This window comes from Salmo trutta, chromosome 24, assembly GCF_901001165.1.
Source record: "Salmo trutta chromosome 24, fSalTru1.1, whole genome shotgun sequence".
NCBI lineage: Eukaryota > Metazoa > Chordata > Actinopteri > Salmoniformes > Salmonidae > Salmo > Salmo trutta.
The window spans coordinates 15,625,957-15,643,557 of NC_042980.1; the positions used below are offsets into that span (position 1 = coordinate 15,625,957).

Genomic DNA, 17,601 nt, shown 5'->3' on the forward strand with positions numbered 1-17,601 from the left:
TGCCCTCCTACGGCCTCCTCCACGTCTCCTGATGTACTGGCCTGTCTCCTGGTAGCGCCTCCATGCTCTGGACACTACGCTGACAGACACAGCAATCCTTCTTGCCACAGCTCGCATTGATGTGCCATCCTGGATGAGCTGCACTACCTGAGCCACTTGTGTGGGTTGTAGACTCCGTCTCATGCTACCACTAGAGTGAAAGCACCGCCAGCATTCAAAAGTGACCAAAACATCAGCCAGGAAGCATAGGAACTGAGAAGTGGTCTGTGGTCCCCACCTGCAGAACCACTCCTTTATTGGGGGTGTCTTGCTAATTGCCTATAATTTCCACCTGTTGTCTATTCCATTTGCACAACAGCATGTGAAATGTATTGTCAATCAGTGTTGCTTCCTAAGTGGACAGTTTGATTTCACAGAAGTGTGATTGACTTGGAGTTACATTGTGTTGTTTAAGTGTTCCCTTTATTTTTTTGAGCAGTGTATATATGTCATTTTATTTTCCTGTACGGTGCAATTTGTTTGTGCAATACAACAAAAATACTTTTCTTAAACATTACATTTCAAAATTGCATCCTTGATCAATAGCACCAGTAAATAAACAAGAATCATACAATCAAAATAAGGGTTTATAAAACAAAAATGTTTACCAGTAGGCTATTATGTTCTTGACATTCATTTACTTAAGCTCCACCTTATAATAATCTTTATCGTATATAAAGTGAAAATCTATTTAGTTTAGATTTTTACACCATGTCCTTATACATCGTTTTTTTTTTTTTTACATACTTTTGAAATTATGTACTATACAAAGCTGCAAAAAAAACTATTTTTCTTATCATACACGTTTTACCGCAAACTTTTATTTTGAAAGCAAAATCCGGAAACCGGAAGTCTTAATGTGGATAAGATCCAGCTAGTGATGGGTCCTCCCATGACACTAATCCGATTTGATCATTCGACAACTGATCAACAACATCCGGTTCACCAGGTCTAATAAATATTATTTTCCGCAGTTGTAGTACATTGAAAATGGGGTATTGTGAATATATCGGTTGGATTTCAGATAATGGTTAGTGCCGTAAACCCTAACCCAGCACTTCCCTAACTCAGTCCTAGGGGTGAATCAACTGTGTAGTGCTAGGTCAAAAAACAAAATATGCAACCCTTAGGGTCCCCAGGACCGAATTTGGGAAATGCTGCTCCAAACCTAACCTTAACCCGTAGCCTTCCCTTAAAAAAAACATTGAAGTTTGAAACTGCAGTCGACTTGGACGCAGTATTTGTAGCATAGTGCAGGTATACTGCAGCCTTTTCTCGTAAGTGTTACTTTAACCGTTTGAAATGTCAACGTCATTGGGGTGACTTCAGCATTGGGACGTCCCACGGAACCCGTTTAGACGTCAGAAAATAGATGAATGCTGGCATCTACTGGTTTAATGAGGAGCACTAGAAATGACATTTTCTAGCAAGAGAATTCAGCTTTCCCAACGTAATTTGTCAAAGTGTTGTGACATGAAATCTACATGGAAAATACATTGGATTTGAAAAAAAAAAAGTATTTCTACTTTACTTCGCCACCATGGCCTATTTATTGCCTTTACCTCCCTTATCTCATCTCATTTGCTCACATTGTATATAGACTTATTTTTCTACTGTATTATTGACTGTATGTTTGTTTTACTCCATGTGTAACTCTGTGTTGTTGTATATGTCGAACTGCTTTGCTTTATCTTGGCCAGGTAGCAGTTGTAAATGAGAACTTGTTCTCAACTTGCCTACCTGGTTAAATAAAGGTGAAATAAAAATAAATGAAATAAAACAGAGATTTTTTGGAACGGTAACGTTTGTGAGAACCTAGAAGTTAACTATGACCTCATATTAGAATCCCAGCAAAAAACCTGAGAACTTGCACAGTGTAGACCTCAGGCCTAGTGAACCACTGGGTTTCCCCAAACTATGGACATGTGAGTTTTTAATTTCCCTGTGTTTAGCCAGTTGTCAATATGATATGTCACTCAAAGCACAGAACTCATTCAAATACCATTGATATAGTTGATTTGGGTAGTTTGACATGGATAGTAACATTCTGTGCATGAAATCTGCTCTTCTGGATTACAGAGTTATTGTCCTAAACATGCTTGGCTTATTGCCTTTGTGTTCTCTAGGCAGGGTTTTTTGCAGGACATGCAGGAGCAGATGGGGAAACTGACAGACCTCCTAAAGGATGAACGGCGGTCCCACCAGCACAGCTGCCGTGCGGTGAGATATCTAGATAGTTTGTCCAACATGGTCATCTAAAGGGGACCTCTGACTCCTTCTGACTTCATCATGTCTCTTTTTCACAGCTGTTGGACGAAGCAGAGCGGAGAGCTGAGAGAGTTAGGCAGCAGCATCAACAGGAGATGGAGTAGGTACTTTATGCCCCACACAGCTAGCAGAGGTGGTGTCAATTCATGCTAGACTGTCAAATTGGAATAAGGTCCTTTGACAAAGAGGTGATTCCCAGTCACCACTTCCCTCTGATTTACAGGCAGCTAATGCAGGCCCACAGATCAGAGATCAGTGCTTTGGTGACCCTCCATACGAAGACTCTGGAGGGGGAGAAGGGCTGTGCAGAGGAGAGATGTGGTATTAAACAAGAAACAATGACTTGTGGCAGCCTAACAGTCTAATTAATACTGTATCTCTTCAACCTGTCCCTATCACTCTAACCCTTTCTTTGCTTGTCAACCCTCACAGCCCTGCTGGAGAAAGATTATGACTTCCTCAAAAGCTCCTTCCGCACCTACAAGGTGAATTAGCCTTGCCACCTGTTGCCAGATGGCACCAGTCAGAACTTGGTGTTTCACATTTTTTCAGTGAAATGTACTGCAAAAAAAAGGTAGATTTATTTATTGAAAATTAAAATGGTGTTTTTTCCCTACTGCTCTAGGACAGTATATTTGAGGAGATGCGTAGCAGCTGGCTAAAGAAGGAGAACAGCTGGAAAGAGGAGCAGGAAAAGCATCTCATGGACCAACTGATGCATTGTGAGGTTATTAACAATTGTGCAAAGTAGAGTTGTTATACAGCTCCTCAGCTTCAGTGTTGATATTTAGAAATTGTATATTTCTCATCTCTGACAGCACGTGAGCAGCTGAACAAAAGTGAGCAGGAAAAGGATAACCAAAGAAAGGCCTTTGAGGCAGAAATAGCAGAACTCCAGGCCAGGTTTGAGGAGGAGATACAGGTCAGAGGATATTTGTTGCTACCAATGTTAACCTGAATTTGACTTGTAGGTGGTTCGGACAATGGGATCGTTTACCTCTGAAGTCACTGAGCGTGTGTGGCTTTCTAGGTACTAGCTGGTGAGCTGATAGAGAAGGATGTAACCATCAGTTTGTTGAGAACAGCTTATCACCAGACACAAGAGCAACTGGATGTGGTGGTAAGCTACTGATATTCTATGTATCCTCTTCATCCAGAGAAACTGTCACTGAAGTTTCTGTTCAAACCTGCTAGTGACGACCATCTTGTTGTTGTGACAGACCTGTCGTATGTCAGACGTCGGGAAAAACCCAAGCCAGCTCGGACCAAGACGCATTTCATGCGTCACACAAGAACCAACAGAGCCATAGTGCAACTCATGACCACACCAATACATGTTTGAACATATTTTTTATTCTTCTGTCATAGAATTTGTCTTGGATGTGTTATATGATATGTGGTGTCAAGGAGTACACTGATGTATTGAAACAGCAGCAACAACAACATGATCAATATTGATTGAAAATGTTATTTGTATTCATTTAGGAAGTCAATGTGCAAGGGAGTAAGAAATTGACCATTTAGAAAAAAAACACGTGGAAAACGTTGCATATTAAGTGCTCTTCGGTTGTTCTTGCTTCTCCTCTACAACGTTTAAAAATACCCTTTAAAAACATTTCCTGAAACGTTCTATTTACAGTTCTTTGGATATATTTATACTGCATTTAATTTTTTATATAAGGTGTAAAAAACAGTTAACATTCAGTTTTGGAAAAACACAGCAGTTTATACTTGAGGGATCCCCGAGGTGTGCAGTGTAGACAGGAGTGTAGACAGTCTCTCAGTCTAGGGCAGTGGTATTCAAGTACTAGTCTTTTCCCCATTGATTAATATCGTCGGTGAGAGTCCACTCAACTAGTTTCTGAATCAGTCCCTGAATAGATGGGAAGGGTGACGACCATTAAAGAAATCTGCTCTAGTGGTCTCAAGCCAATGCTTGTGGCTCACAGTTTGGGAGGTGGTTCTATGGGAATGGGAAAGACCACCCTCTTTCTGAGTGAGTATGCAGGCTGGGGCATCTGCTTCTTAATGCCATTGGTCTTCCTGCTGACATCATCATTCACCTTGGTCAGGATGGACAGCAAGTCATACCCACTGGACAGAGAGAGAGAACAATGAGAGGAAATCAAACCTGATATTAATTTACCAACAATACGCTCACATCTGTACGTCATATTTCACTGTGTACCGATGGCAGAATCTAACAACAGAGAGACCAAGCATATCTCTGAGCACTAACCTGGGCACCAAGTTGATGAGGTTCTGGCACAACGACTGGATGAACCAAGTGCCCTGCCTCTTGTCTCTAAAAGAGGCAAAGTGAGGGACAGTGGCCATGCCCAGAAGGAAGTCAGCATCAGTGGGAATGGAGTCTCTGTGTACCACTGCATCAGTGCAGATAGAGCTGGTGGTAGTAGAGCTTGGTCCTGGGCCATCAGACTGGATGAACACTTGCTTTTGTTCCTTGTTGCCCTGACAGGCCTGAATGAAGAACAGCTTGGGCTTGTCCCTCAGTGAGCTGCACTCCAGTCCAGAGAAGGGCTTTGTGAGCTCCCTGACACTGACCTCCAGCCCGTCCACCCCGTAAACACCTCCCTCTAGGCCGTGGCTCAGAACGCAGCACACCAGGCAGTCCATCTGGCTGTGATCCCGGTTGCGCAGCTCCACAAGTAGAGATAGTATCTTCTCCCGACTGCAGTCTGGCTCAGTCTGTGTCTCAAAGCCCAGCCACTTAAACACACTCTCCAAACTCTCTAAAACACACACACATACAAGTGGTTGTGGTTTAGCCCTAGTTCTTCAAAAGCAACCAACATACAGGTATTGGAAGTATTTCAGTATAGTAAGTATTACAAGTAAAGATGATCTTACTTTTGTCAATGTGTGTTCCCTCTCTTTGTTTTAACAGTTGAGGGGAATTTCTAAAGTCATTGTTGTTAATGATCAGACAGAAACCTCTCTTTTTTCCTGTCATAGAATATTCTCCCAGTTCCTACAGAAAGAAAACACATATAGCGCATTCGGAAAGTATTCAGACCCCTTGACTTTTCCACATTTTGTTACGTTACAGCCTTGTTCTAAAATGTATTAAATAAAACAATTTTATCATCAATCTACATACAATATCCCATAATGACGAAGTGAAAACAGGGTTTTAGAAATGTTTGCAAATGTATTAAACATAAAAACAGAAATACCTTATTCACATAAGTATTCAGACCCTTTGCTTTGAGACTCGAAATTGAGCTCAGGTGCATCTTGTTTCCATTTATCATCCTTGAGATGTTTCTACAACTTGATTGGAGTCCACCTGTGGTGAATTCAATTGACTGGACATGATTTGGAAAGGCAACACCTGTCTATATAAGGTCCCACAGTTGACAGCGCATGTCAGAGCAAAAACCAAGCCATAAGGTCCAAGGAATTGTCCGTAGAGCTCCGAGACAGGATGGTGTTGAGGCACAGACCTGGGGAAGGGTACCATAAAATGTCTGGAACATTGAAGGTCCCCAAGAACACAGTGGCCTCCATCATTCTTAAATGGAAGAAGTTTGGAACCACCAAGATTCTTCCTAGAGCTGGCCACCCGGCCAAACTGAGCAATCGGGGGAGAAGGGCCTTGGTCAGGGAGGTGACCAAGAACTCAGACTGGGGCGAAGGTTCACCTTCCAAGTCTCTGAATTTCCTTCAGTGGCCCAGCCAGAGCCTGGACTTGAACCAGATCAAACATCTCTGGAGAGACCTGAAAATAGCTGTACAGCGATGCTCCCCATCCAACCTGACAGAGCTTGAGAGGATCTGCAGAGAAGAGTGGGAGAAACTCCCCAAATACAGGTGTGCCAAGCTTGTAGCGTCAAACCCAAGAATACTCGAGGCTGTAATCGCTTCCAAAGGTGTTTCAACAAAGTACTGGGTAAAGGGTCTGAATACTTTTGTAAATGTGATATTTCCGCTTTTTTTTATATATATTTGCAAAAAAATTGAAAAAACTGTTTTTGCTTTGACGTTATGGGCTATTGTGTTTAGATTGATGAGGGGAAAAACACAATTTCATCAATTTTAGAATAAGGCTGTAATGTAACAAAATCTGGAAAAAGTCAAGGGGTCTGAATACTTTCCGAATGCACTGTACATCATATACAAATCCATAATCCCAGAAACAACTAGTGTACCTAAAATAATCTATACATTACAGTCCGTTTTCAGTAAAAGCAGGCACTGACATGACTTTGTCAACGCTCCTTTAAAAAGATAATTATAAGAGAAACCTCTCTTTTGGTGTTTCCTGTCTGAGGATCTGCTGGGCCAAAGTTCTTATTGTCTCCACATGAGGATGTGGATGAAACATGATGATACTCTATGTGAGAGAAGACGTGGATCAGGTAAGAATGCATCAATGATACAGCTAACATTTAACAGTGATGCCAATGAGCCAACAGAGCGAGTAGGAGAGGGAAGAGTCAGCAGGCCCCTTTTGCAGATTGGCATTATACATTCTGAATTGACCTTTAATGAGAGCAGCACAGTTGTCCCCATTGGTACTTAGGAGACTCAGCCCATGTGAAAGTCCTGCATCCATCGAATATGAGACTCTCCGAACATCTGTTGTGTGGATAGACCAAGATGACACAAAAAGGTCATGTGAGTTCTGTACTGTACCCCGAAACAGAGAACAAGGGTAGAGGGCGGCACAGCATGTTCAGTGTGGGACTTACCCAGAGAGGTGTCAGATCGATTCAGAGAGGATACCTGGGAATGGAAGAAAAGGTAATGACAAGTTACTACACAGACATGAGGGATGGCCATAGCCTCTGATGTAAAGACTGGTGGGGTGTTCCTGTTGATGTATGCTGTATGCTCCAATGCAGCATATACAGCAAATAAGTGTGGCCCCCAAAACCTGGACTGAACATTAGACACTTACCTTGGCTGAAGGCTGTGAACTCGAGAAGTAAGTGGGGGGAATGAGAGTCTCGTCAGAATGGCTATACCGTTCAACTAAGACAAAAAGAAAATGGAATGTGTAAGACAAACAGGAAATGGAAGGTGAGCATGTTATAACATACTGAAGAAGATTTGACATTGACAGTACCCACTGGGCACATCGTGTCATTTCAACATTGAAATTTGGGTAATATTTGGTTGAGACGTTGATCAATGAGATTTTCACCCAGTCAAAAAGACTGCCAGAAATGTGTTGAATTCCCAAAGCTTTCAACCATCTAAAAGTACAACCAAATTCCAATGGGAAAACAACGTCTGATTTTTGGTTTAGTTGTCATCTAAATGTGTTATCGCCACGCTTTCAACCATTAAAAAGCAAAACAAAAGTTCAAATGGGAATACAATGTCACATATTTTGTATTTACACAACTTGATATATTATCACTGTGCTTTATCTAATAGCAAAACCAAATGAATTGGATTGCAATTGAGATAACATTAAAAGTACATAGTGCAAGTGATCGATGTTGTTCATGATTCTGCATTACAGCAATTGTGAAGATCTCCACAGACCTGCGATGACCTATTCATGCTATCTTGAACATGCACGCTTAATATGATTAGGGCTCCGGGCAGCCGGGCAGCCGAGCGGAAATGGAGGAAAACTCGCCTCCCTGCGGACCTGGCATCCTTTCACGCCCTCCTCTCTACATTTTCCTCTTCTGTCTCTGCTGCTAAAGCCACTTTCTACCACTCTAAATTCCAAGCATCTGCCTCTAACCCTAGGAAGCTCTTTACTACCTTCTCCTCCCTCCTGAATCCTCCTCCCCCTCCCCCCTCCTCTCTCTCTGCGGATGACTTCGTCAACCATTTTGAAAAGAAGGCTGATGACATCCGATCCTCGTTTGCTAAGCCAAACGACACCGCTGGTCCTGCTCACACTGCCCTACCCTGTGCTTTGACCTCTTTCTCCCCTCTCTCTCCAGATGAAATCTCGTGTCTCGTGACGGCCGGCCGCCCAACAACCTGCCCACTGGACCCTATCCCCTCCTCTCTTCTCCAGACCATTTCCGGAGACCTTCTCCCCTACCTCACCTCGCTCATCAACTCATCCTTGACCGCTGGCTACGTCCCTTCCGTCTTCAAGAGAGCGAGAGTTGCACCCCTTCTGAAAAAACCTACACTCGATCCCTCCGATATCAACAACTACAGACCAGTATCCCTTCTTTCTTTTCTCTCCAAATCTCTTGAACGTGCCGTCCTTGGCCAGCTCTCCTGCTATCTCTCTCAGAATGACCTTCTTGATCCTAATCAGTCAGGTTTCAAGACTGGGCATTCAACTGAGACTGCTCTTCTCTGTGTCACGGAGGCTCTCCGCACTGCTAAAGCTAACTCTCTCTCCTCTGCTCTCATCCTTCTAGACCTATCTGCTGCCTTTGATACCGTGAACCATCAGATCCTCCTCTCCACCCTCTCCGAGCTGGGCATCTCCGGCGCGGCCCACGCTTGGATTGCGTCCTACCTGACAGGTCGCTCCTACCAGGTGGCGTGGCGAGAATCTGTCTCCGCACCACATGCTCTCACCACTGGTGTCCCCCAGGGCTCAGTTCTAGGCCCTCTCCTATTCTCACTATACACCAAGTCACTTGGCTCGGTCATATCCTCACATGGTCTCTCCTATCATTGCTACGCAGACGACACACAATTAATCTTCTCCTTTCCCCCTTCTGATAACCAGGTGGCGAATCGCATCTCTGCATGTCTGGCAGACATATCAGTGTGGATGACAGCTCACCACCTCAAGCTGAACCTCGGCAAGACGGAGCTGCTCCTCCTCCCAGGGAAGGACTGCCCGTTCCATGATCTCGCCATCACGGTAGACAACTCCCTTGTGTCCTCCTCCCAGAGTGCTAAGAACCTTGGCGTGACCCTGGACAACACCCTGTCGTTCTCCACTAACATCAAGGCGGTGACCCGATCCTGTAGGTTCATGCTCTACAACATTCGCAGAGTACGACCCTGCCTCACACAGGAAGCGGCGCAGGTCCTAGTCCAGGCACTTGTCATCTCCCGTCTGGATTACTGCAACTCGCTGTTGGCTGGGCTCCCTGCCTGTGCCATTAAACCCCTACAACTCATCCAGAACGCTGCAGCCCGTCTGGTGTTCAACCTTCCCAAGTTCTCTCACGTCACCCCGCTCCTCCGCTCTCTCCACTGGCTTCCAGTTGAAGCTCGCATCCGCTACAAGTCCATGGTGCTTGCCTACGGAGCTGTGAGGGGAACGGCACCTCCGTACCTTCAGGCTCTGATCAGGCCCTACACCCAAACAAGGGCACTGCGTTCATCCACCTCTGGCCTGCTCGCCTCCCTACCTCTGAGGAAGCACAGCTCCCGCTCAGCCCAGTCAAAACTGTTCGCTGCTCTGGCACCCCAATGGTGGAACAAGCTCCCTCACGACGCCAGGACAGCGGAGTCAATCACCACCTTCCGGAGACACCTGAAACCCCACCTCTTTAAGGAATACCTGGGATAGGATAAAGTAATCCTTCTACCCCCCCCCCCCCAAAAGATTTAGATGCACTATTGTAAAGTGGTTGTTCCACTGGATATCTTAAGGTGAATGCACCAATTTGTAAGTCGCTCTGGATAAGAGCGTCTGCTAAATGACTTAAATGTTAAATGTTAATATAAGAAGACATTTATAGTTACCTTAACCTCAAAATGTGGCCATGGATGTGTTACTCATTTTAAGGTTGAATAAATACTGTTACATTAGTTTGTAATATATACTGCTCAAAAAAATAAAGGGAACACTTAAACAACACAATGTAACTCCAAGTCAATCACACTTCTGTGAAATCAAACTGTCCACTTAGGAAGCAACACTGATTGACAATAAATTTCACATGCTGTTGTGCAAATGGAATAGACAACAGGTGGAAATTATAGGCAATAAGCAAGACACCCCCAATAAAGGAGTGGTTCAGCAGGTGGTGACCACAGACCACTTCTCAGTTCCCATGCTTCCTGGCTGATGTTTTGGTCACTTTTGAATGCTGGCGGTGCTTTCACTCTAGTGGTAGCATGAGACGGAGTCTACAACCCACACAAGTGGCTCAGGTAGTGCAGCTCATCCAGGATGGCACATCAATGCGAGCTGTGGCAAGAAGGTTTGCTGTGTCTGTCAGCGTAGTGTCCAGAGCATGGAGGCGCTACCAGGAGACAGGCCAGTACATCAGGAGACGTGGAGGAGGCCGTAGGAGGGCAACAACCCAGCAGCAGGACCGCTACCTCCGCCTTTGTGCAAGGAGGAGCAGGAGGAGCACTGCCAGAGCCCTGCAAAATGACCTCCAGCAGGCCACAAATGTGCATGTGTCTGCTCAAACGGTCAGAAACAGACTCCATGAGGGTGGTATGAGGGCCCGACGTCCACAGGTGGGGGTTGTGCTTACAGCCCAACACCGTGCAGGACGTTTGGCATTTGCCAGAGAACACCAAGATTGGCAAATTCGCCACTGGTGCCCTGTGCTCTTCACAGATGAAAGCAGGTTCACACGGAGCACGTGACAGACGTGACAGAGTCTGGAGACGCCGTGGAGAACGTTCTGCTGCCTGCAACATCCTCCAGCATGACCGGTTTGGCAGTGGGTCAGTCATGGTGTGGGGTGGCATTTCTTTGGGGGGCCGCACAGCCCTCCATGTGCTCGCCAGAGGTAGCCTGACTGCCATTAGGTACCGAGATGAGATCCTCAGACCCCTTGTGAGACCATATGCTGGTGCGGTTGGCCCTGGGTTCCTCCTAATGCAAGACAATGCTAGACCTCATGTGGCTGGAGTGTGTCAGCAGTTCCTGCAAGAGGAAGGCATTGATGCTATGGACTGGCCCGCCCGTTCCCCAGACCTGAATCCTATTGAGCACATCTGGGACATCATGTCTTGCTCCATCCACCAACGCCACGTTGCACCTCAGACTGTCCAGGAGTTGGCGGATGCTTTAGTCCAGGTCTGGGAGGAGATCCCTCAGGAGACTATCCGCCACCTCATCAGGAGCATGCCCAGGCATTGTAGGGAGGTCATACAGGCACGTGGAGGCCACACACACTACTGAGCCTCATTTTGACTTGTTTTAAGGACATTACATCAAAGTTGGATCAGCCTGTAGTGTGGTTTTCCACTTTAATTTTGAGTCTGACTCCAAATCCAGACCTCCATAGGTTGATAAATTGGATTTCCATTGATTATTTTTGTGTGAATTTGTTGTCAGCACATTCAACTATGTAAAGAAAAAAGTTTTTAATAAGATTATTTCTTTCATTCAGATCTAGGATGTGTTGTTTAAGTGTTCCCTTTATTTTTTTGAGCAGTGTATTTCTAACTTTCGGCAATTTACTGTATTACAAAATGTATATTGAATTGTGTTTGGTTGACAACGCAACCAAATATCAACATTTAATGCTTGGATAGTTTCATTAGAGCCACTGGCTTAATCCCATTCTTTAAATTTTTTTGGTTTAGTTGGAGATCCAACATCATTTGTTAACTTGTCGACAAGTTAATAGGCTATTGACTGTATTGTAAAAGTGATATTGAATTTTGTTTGATGGTCAACAAATTCCACCTTGTCTACAAATCAATAATGTATATGTTAGATTCACGTCTCCATCTCAACCAATAATCAAAGTTAAAGAATAGGACTAAATCAAATGAAACTTTATTTAAAATACATTTAAAGTTTGATTTAGTCCTACTCTTTCATTTTGATTTTCGGTTGAGATTGAGAAGTGAATCCAACATATTAATTATTAATTTGTAGACACACTGGAATTAAAGCCAGACTAATAGCATCATTGATGATATATGACTGAATAGCATCATTGATGATATACGACTGAATAGCATCATTGATGATATATGACTGATAAAGTATGGTCCCATTTCATTTGCTCTGTTAAACCTACCTTTTGGAATGACTTTAGTTTTTCAAAGGTCACTCAAAAATCATTCTCACGATAGCACATTAATAGTAGTCAGTAACACATATAAAAGCTGGGCTTGGTTAAAACCCTGGATGGGAGACCAAATGAACCGCTGAAGATCAACTCTGTAGTAGGAGGTGATTCAACGTTGATTGGACCTGTTTGTGCCCAGTGGATAGTCACAGCTCCTATCTACCTGATAGTTCACAAGAGACAGGCCTCTTTGGAAGCATGGAGGCAGCCTGAAGGAAAACAAATAAAACAGGCATGAGAGTCTGTGAGGATTATACTGTAGTAGCTTATCAAGATATGAACTGAAATGTGTCCATGAGTACTGGATATCAAGATAATGTAAGAAATAAAAAGGAGTGCTGACGAGCATTGTATGTTACCTGGATTCCTGGATGAGCTTCAGACACAGATCTTGGTCTGAACTGTCCCACCCCTGTCTCTTGAGTTCCTGGCCCTGATTGAATAGCATAAAACATTGCAGTCATATATCCCTGTTCTAAATCATTGACAGGCAAGGGATTGGATTGTTCAGCATATGTGATTTACCAGCTAAGGAATTCTGCGTCCTATACTTTTTGATTGTTGTTTTCAACATGGGGCAGACAATTCCAAAAATGCTTTCAAGAGTGTTTAGTTTTATGATGCTCAAAATATCAATTTTCTCCATTTCCAGGAATAATTGCAAGGTAGTCTGAAAGAATAAAGAAAAATGTAGAACGTCAGTTGGTCCATCAAGATAAGCACCAAATTGCACTAAATAAAAAGTTACTGCCCTACTCTGGACAACACATATTGAATTTTCGACTGTTCTGACATACTCACCAGGTTGTCCTCTAGTTTTCTACGAGGGAGTTCATTACTCAACAAGAACTTGATCTCCCTCAACTCATCTGTAGTGATGTTCTCTGACAGGTTAAACAGCAGCTTTCTGCAGGTGGTTAGATACAATGTGTCATTCGCTTTTCAGAGAACATCATATTACAGTACAGTATATGGAGTGATCAACTGTAACACAACAAGTGTTTATATTCCTGTCACGAGTGGTAAGTTATCTTTGTCTGTATTCAATTGTGGGGGAAGATGTATGGATTCAGATGTACTAATCATTTAATTGCCAGCCACCTCCGACAACACTAAGCCTGGGGATGAGGTTATAGTAAATGTGGCCTATATATTCACCTATAAGGAGAGATGAGGATGCTGGTTGTTGGTAGCTGGTTGTTGAGGCCAAGGCCTCGCATCAAGCTGTTCCGCTGGATGGTGAGTAGTAGGTCAGCAAGCAAGTAAGGTTGATCAGGGGATAACAGTTCTTGGTCCATCAGAAGAGAGAAGAGTTTACTAGCTGTGGTCACTGAGTTCAGGTCTTTATCCAGTAAATCTTTGCAAAGAAATGCAAGTGCTTGTACTTCTTCACTGCTCAGGGCTTGTTCCACCTGCAACAGCAGCCTTTGGAAATCCATCTCCTGTCGAAATACCAATATGATCGCTATGTTTGATATCTATAAATACATATTGTGAATTTACAATCACTGTACATGGTATTAATATAATGTCAGTTGAAAATATCAATTAGCTCATGTGAGTAATCAATTGGATAGCCCTCTAGTGCAGCAACTCTCAGGGGGATGGGGACCCCTGGGGGCCTCAGTGAATTTTCTAGTTTGTCCCAGCATAATTATTTTCTAGAATTGTCTAATTTTCAACTTCCACCCGCATCCAAATCAGAGGAAACCATGGGGGACGAAACATGTATATTCTATAGAAGAGCTCATACTTAAAACACTAGAAGATTATGCTCACATAATTATATCAAACAGTAATACGTCTCTTAAACCGGGTGTGCACTACACTTTTTGGCCCCGATTTAGCTGTCCCAGAGAAGTTTTTAAAATCGGAGACAAAACCCCCATGCCATCGCCTAATCTGGGCGCGCTGCCGTCACCGACGCTGGTTTAATGTCAGCGGCTCAAAGAGACGCGATCCGAGGGATACCGATCTTGTCTTTCAGGAATCCCAGACTTCCCGATATTTTCAAACGTTTGATTTTATCAGCACACAATCTGCAATGCTCTTGTAGTGTGAGATGTGCCCGGACAAGTTTTGAGAACGGTGATCAGCGACAGCCAATGCGAGCTCGCCAGAAAAGAAACCAGTGAGACGATGACGTTGTTTCGCATCACCCAGAAAGTGTAGACTCACGAACCGGAGCGATGACTACAACTAGTATGCGTCTGTACTTTGTACTTGCCTTTAATTAACCAAAGCGTCAAATCGTTACAGCTCTGAAGTGCACCGACAATGTTTTTGCGAGATAGCGTGGTATCAACAATCCAAATATCTTGCGGTGTGTGACCGCCGTCTGTGCCACATCGTTTAGTGACATGAAAGACGTCTAATGTGAGGGGCTCAGCGATGTTAGGATTCTGAAAGTCATATAGTGTACACACTATTATAGACGTAAGGTTGAGAATGAGAAACCATGACAAATCTACATCAATTCACCCATAACAAGTCATACACTCTGTCCAATAAAAAATAACACTGTCCAAAAAGGCTATACACTGTATAATACTATTGTTTTACTGTTTAATTAGAACAAATGCCCCACCCAAGAATAAGTTTGGGGAAAGTATTGTTGAGGGACGGAGTTCCTCAGCTAGGAATAATACTGCGTTCGAAGTCTAAATGTGCGTCCTGATATTTCAAGTCCAAACAGGCCTACCTGTACTTTTGGAGAGGTGACATAAACTACAGGAATATCATTTTTTTTCCCCCAAAGATCCTGTCTTCTTCCAGATAACAACTACAAGTAATTTTATTTCCTTGAAAGTATCGGGAGGTTTTGTAACAAATGGCGAGAAGTCAGTACAGTACTTCGAGCTTTCCTCACGTCAATTCCATAGGATACGCCCCGTGTCAATATTTTCAACCAATGGTCTCACCTTCTCCAAATGTTGCAATGGAGCTGTAATGAACACAGATGAGTCACCCTCATCCTCACAGACGTACAGTGGCATCCATGCATTGTCATACCCACAACACACACTTAGAGAAGTACTCTGAATGTAATATTTTTATTCAACACTTCAAAGGTATAAAAAGTCAAGAGGACACATGGACTTGGTTGAATTATAATGCGTGGTTAAAGAATAGATATACTCTTGATCCCCCTGGTACGAATGATGTGATTTAAAATGCCTGGTCCAAAGTGCCGAACCTGGATCTTTAGCCATCCCTGAGATGACTCCTTCAGTTTGGAGACGTTAGTCTGTGAGTCCTGAACAAAAGATTCTGCAAGATAAAGTCAGAAAAACGGATTCATTGCTAGTGGTGAATATGTTTCATTCAGAGATATAAGCATGGTAATGGGTACAGATCAAATCCCATCATCTCATAGTAATTATCTTTTAACAATGACTTGCAATTTACTAATCAATGATATGTACAGCAACACACAACATAGCAGTCATTATCTCACAACACACTTTATAGGCTACTTCTGTGTTATAATTATGGCACCAGATCAGCCTTGATATCAGTTGCAATAGAAAATGTATCTTGTACACACAGACAGAGCCCAACTCGGCTCCTTAAAAAGTATCCATGCCCAAACTGTTAACTGGAGAGCAAGGTGTCAGAGACAGGTACTTACTGTCAGTGACGAGTGAGCGCATTGCAGTGATCTGCTCATGGGGCCAAGTTAGCTGCCGCCTCCCCAGTCCATGGGTCCGGGACAGGACACAATCCACATAGATGTCCCAGAAGACCTGGGCCAGGTCCCAGAACAGAGCACTGTGCTTCCTGTTGTCTGACGACTTGAGGAACACCATCAGGTCCCAGAAGGCAGGCACAGTGTCAGCGATCCTCGGGGAGCGCATCTCCAGCAGGAGTTCTGAGGAGGAGGTCCAGCACTGTGATGCCCTGCTCAGAGTCAGGGGGTCCACCTGTCCTGGCTTCTGGCCTTGGAGAGGTACCACACATACACAGCCCATGAGCAGCACTGTAGCCAGAAACATGTTGAGGATTGTAGTATCCATCTGTGTCGAGACAGAATGTAAGTGTTAGTAAAACATGAATGACATCAATATTCACAAAAACGACGTTGTCTCTAATCAAACACAATGTTATCACTGCATTCTGTTTTCAGAATGGATATTTGAATTAGGCTATTGTTAAAGATAGCCCATAGGAATTTACATGTTCTCAGAATAAACTTTTCCCTTAAAATGGTAAAGATTTTAAACATAGTTATTTGTCCATAAAATCCAAATAAAGTAATATGTTCTGAACAAATATCAGGCATTCCATTTTGAATTATGATTTTTTAATAAATAACATGCCAAATATTGATGAAAAATAGGCATATAACTGTTGTGTGAGGAAATATCATAAAAGTGAAAGGCCTACTAAGCTTTTATTTTAAACTGCTTTATTTCGAATAAAGTACATTTTGCAAGATTAACCTGGCAACAAATATTTCTTAAACAAAACGTTCTAATTTCAGGTTTTTATTAAATATACACGAAAAATCTCCTGAAATACAACAGGTGCAAAACAGGGACTTACCTTTTGTAGAGTGATGTAGTTTGTGCAGCCCTCGATGTTTAGATGCGCATCTGTTTGCTCTCAAATAGAGTACGTCAGTCTATCTAAGGGGGACGGCCAAATAGTTTATTAGCGTTCCAATGGAAGTGATTGAACACTGTCTGACTGTCACATGCTGATTTCTATTGGACGGTTTCATCATTTGCATAAAATGTGAATTGAAATGTACATTTGTTACACATCATTCTTCAGGAATTTTACACTGGAGGGAGGGTTCTTTCATTTACACAGAGGCTATAACCTAGACCTTCCTCTTTGGCAGTGCATCAATCTGTTCCTTTGTTTTTAAATCCCCTATACAAAAACATAATAAATAAAAACGACAATATTTAATTCATATGTTAATAATCCATTTGAATAAACTTTGTCAAGTACTGAAAAGGTGGTTTTATGAACAACCTTGGATTAGGCCTCTGGTCTGTGGTAAAAGCTTGTATTAACAAAAAAAACAGAATTGTGACTAAACCTTTCAGAGATATTATAAGACATATTTCTTGGTAAGAAAGCAAGTCCAGGAGTAAGCAAGTAAACACATGTTCATGAAACAGGCTATTTGGTTGATTACTTTCTGTTGCATGTTTTAATCATGATAAATGTTTACTGAGTAGGTCATAGGTTAGTAAACACTGACACTATTCATAATGCAACAATTGGTTGTTTTTACCCCCCAAAATGTTGGGGGATCTCCTCTATTTGCAACCTTATGCAAAGAACTGTTACTTTATTCAGATATCAGAATTTCTTACAGAATTTATAG

General features: G+C 43.0%; 3 protein-coding genes across 8 annotated transcripts; 1 reads left to right on the top strand and 2 right to left on the bottom strand.

Moving 5' to 3' along the window:
* Positions 1-917: 917 nt before the first annotated feature.
* LOC115160795 (amyotrophic lateral sclerosis 2 chromosomal region candidate gene 12 protein homolog) lies at positions 918-3,772 on the top strand. Of its 6 annotated transcripts, none has more exons than XM_029711208.1 (10): positions 973-988; positions 1,883-1,964; positions 2,166-2,259; positions 2,346-2,407; positions 2,531-2,628; positions 2,740-2,792; positions 2,933-3,029; positions 3,126-3,229; positions 3,338-3,427; positions 3,528-3,772. In XM_029711208.1, the coding sequence occupies exons 2-10, from the start codon at positions 1,957-1,959 to the stop codon at positions 3,615-3,617; spliced, it is 696 nt and encodes a 231-aa protein (XP_029567068.1). In that variant the 5' UTR covers positions 973-988; positions 1,883-1,956; the 3' UTR covers positions 3,618-3,772. The 6 variants fall into 6 exon arrangements, with proteins under 6 accessions (XP_029567073.1, XP_029567071.1, XP_029567068.1 ...); XM_029711207.1 differs by having other exon boundaries at positions 978-1,069; XM_029711213.1 differs by lacking the exon at positions 1,883-1,964 and having other exon boundaries at positions 918-988; positions 2,346-2,411.
* On the bottom strand, positions 3,641-15,147 carry LOC115160794 (caspase-8). The gene is made up of 13 exons (XM_029711206.1): positions 14,962-15,147; positions 13,419-13,702; positions 13,062-13,167; positions 12,786-12,930; positions 12,620-12,693; positions 12,424-12,469; positions 7,232-7,305; positions 7,023-7,056; positions 6,814-6,909; positions 6,576-6,664; positions 5,179-5,299; positions 4,547-5,060; positions 3,641-4,401 (listed from the first exon to the last, which is right to left on the bottom strand). Exons 2-13 carry the CDS (start codon positions 13,697-13,699, stop codon positions 4,251-4,253), a joined length of 1,731 nt encoding a protein of 576 aa, XP_029567066.1. The 5' UTR covers positions 13,700-13,702; positions 14,962-15,147; the 3' UTR covers positions 3,641-4,250.
* A 150-nt stretch (positions 15,148-15,297) lies between these two features.
* On the bottom strand, positions 15,298-16,276 carry LOC115161486 (protein FAM237A-like). The gene is made up of 2 exons (XM_029712466.1): positions 15,892-16,276; positions 15,298-15,530 (listed from the first exon to the last, which is right to left on the bottom strand). The coding sequence occupies exons 1-2, from the start codon at positions 16,274-16,276 to the stop codon at positions 15,382-15,384; spliced, it is 534 nt and encodes a 177-aa protein (XP_029568326.1). The 3' UTR covers positions 15,298-15,381.
* Between the last annotated feature and the right edge of the window lie 1,325 nt (positions 16,277-17,601).

Excerpts from the sequence above, each read along its gene's own strand:
- LOC115160795 (XM_029711208.1), top strand. Across the intron at positions 3,230-3,337 it reads GGTTTGAGGAGGAGATACAG|GTACTAGCTGGTGAGCTGAT; the intron begins GTCAGAGGATAT and ends GTGGCTTTCTAG. Across the intron at positions 3,428-3,527 it reads AAGAGCAACTGGATGTGGTG|ACCTGTCGTATGTCAGACGT; the intron begins GTAAGCTACTGA and ends TTGTTGTGACAG.
- LOC115160794 (XM_029711206.1), bottom strand. The coding sequence starts at position 13,699 with ATGGATTTCCAAAGGCTGCTGTTGCAGGTGGAACAAGCCCTGAGCAGT. Across the intron at positions 13,168-13,418 it reads ATCCTCATCTCTCCTTATAG|AAAGCTGCTGTTTAACCTGT; the intron begins GTGAATATATAG and ends AACCACCTGCAG. Across the intron at positions 6,665-6,813 it reads CTGTGCTGCTCTCATTAAAG|AGTATCATCATGTTTCATCC; the intron begins GTCAATTCAGAA and ends TCTCTCACATAG.
- LOC115161486 (XM_029712466.1), bottom strand. The coding sequence starts at position 16,276 with ATGGATACTACAATCCTCAACATGTTTCTGGCTACAGTGCTGCTCATG. Across the intron at positions 15,531-15,891 it reads GCGCTCACTCGTCACTGACA|AATCTTTTGTTCAGGACTCA; the intron begins GTAAGTACCTGT and ends TTTATCTTGCAG.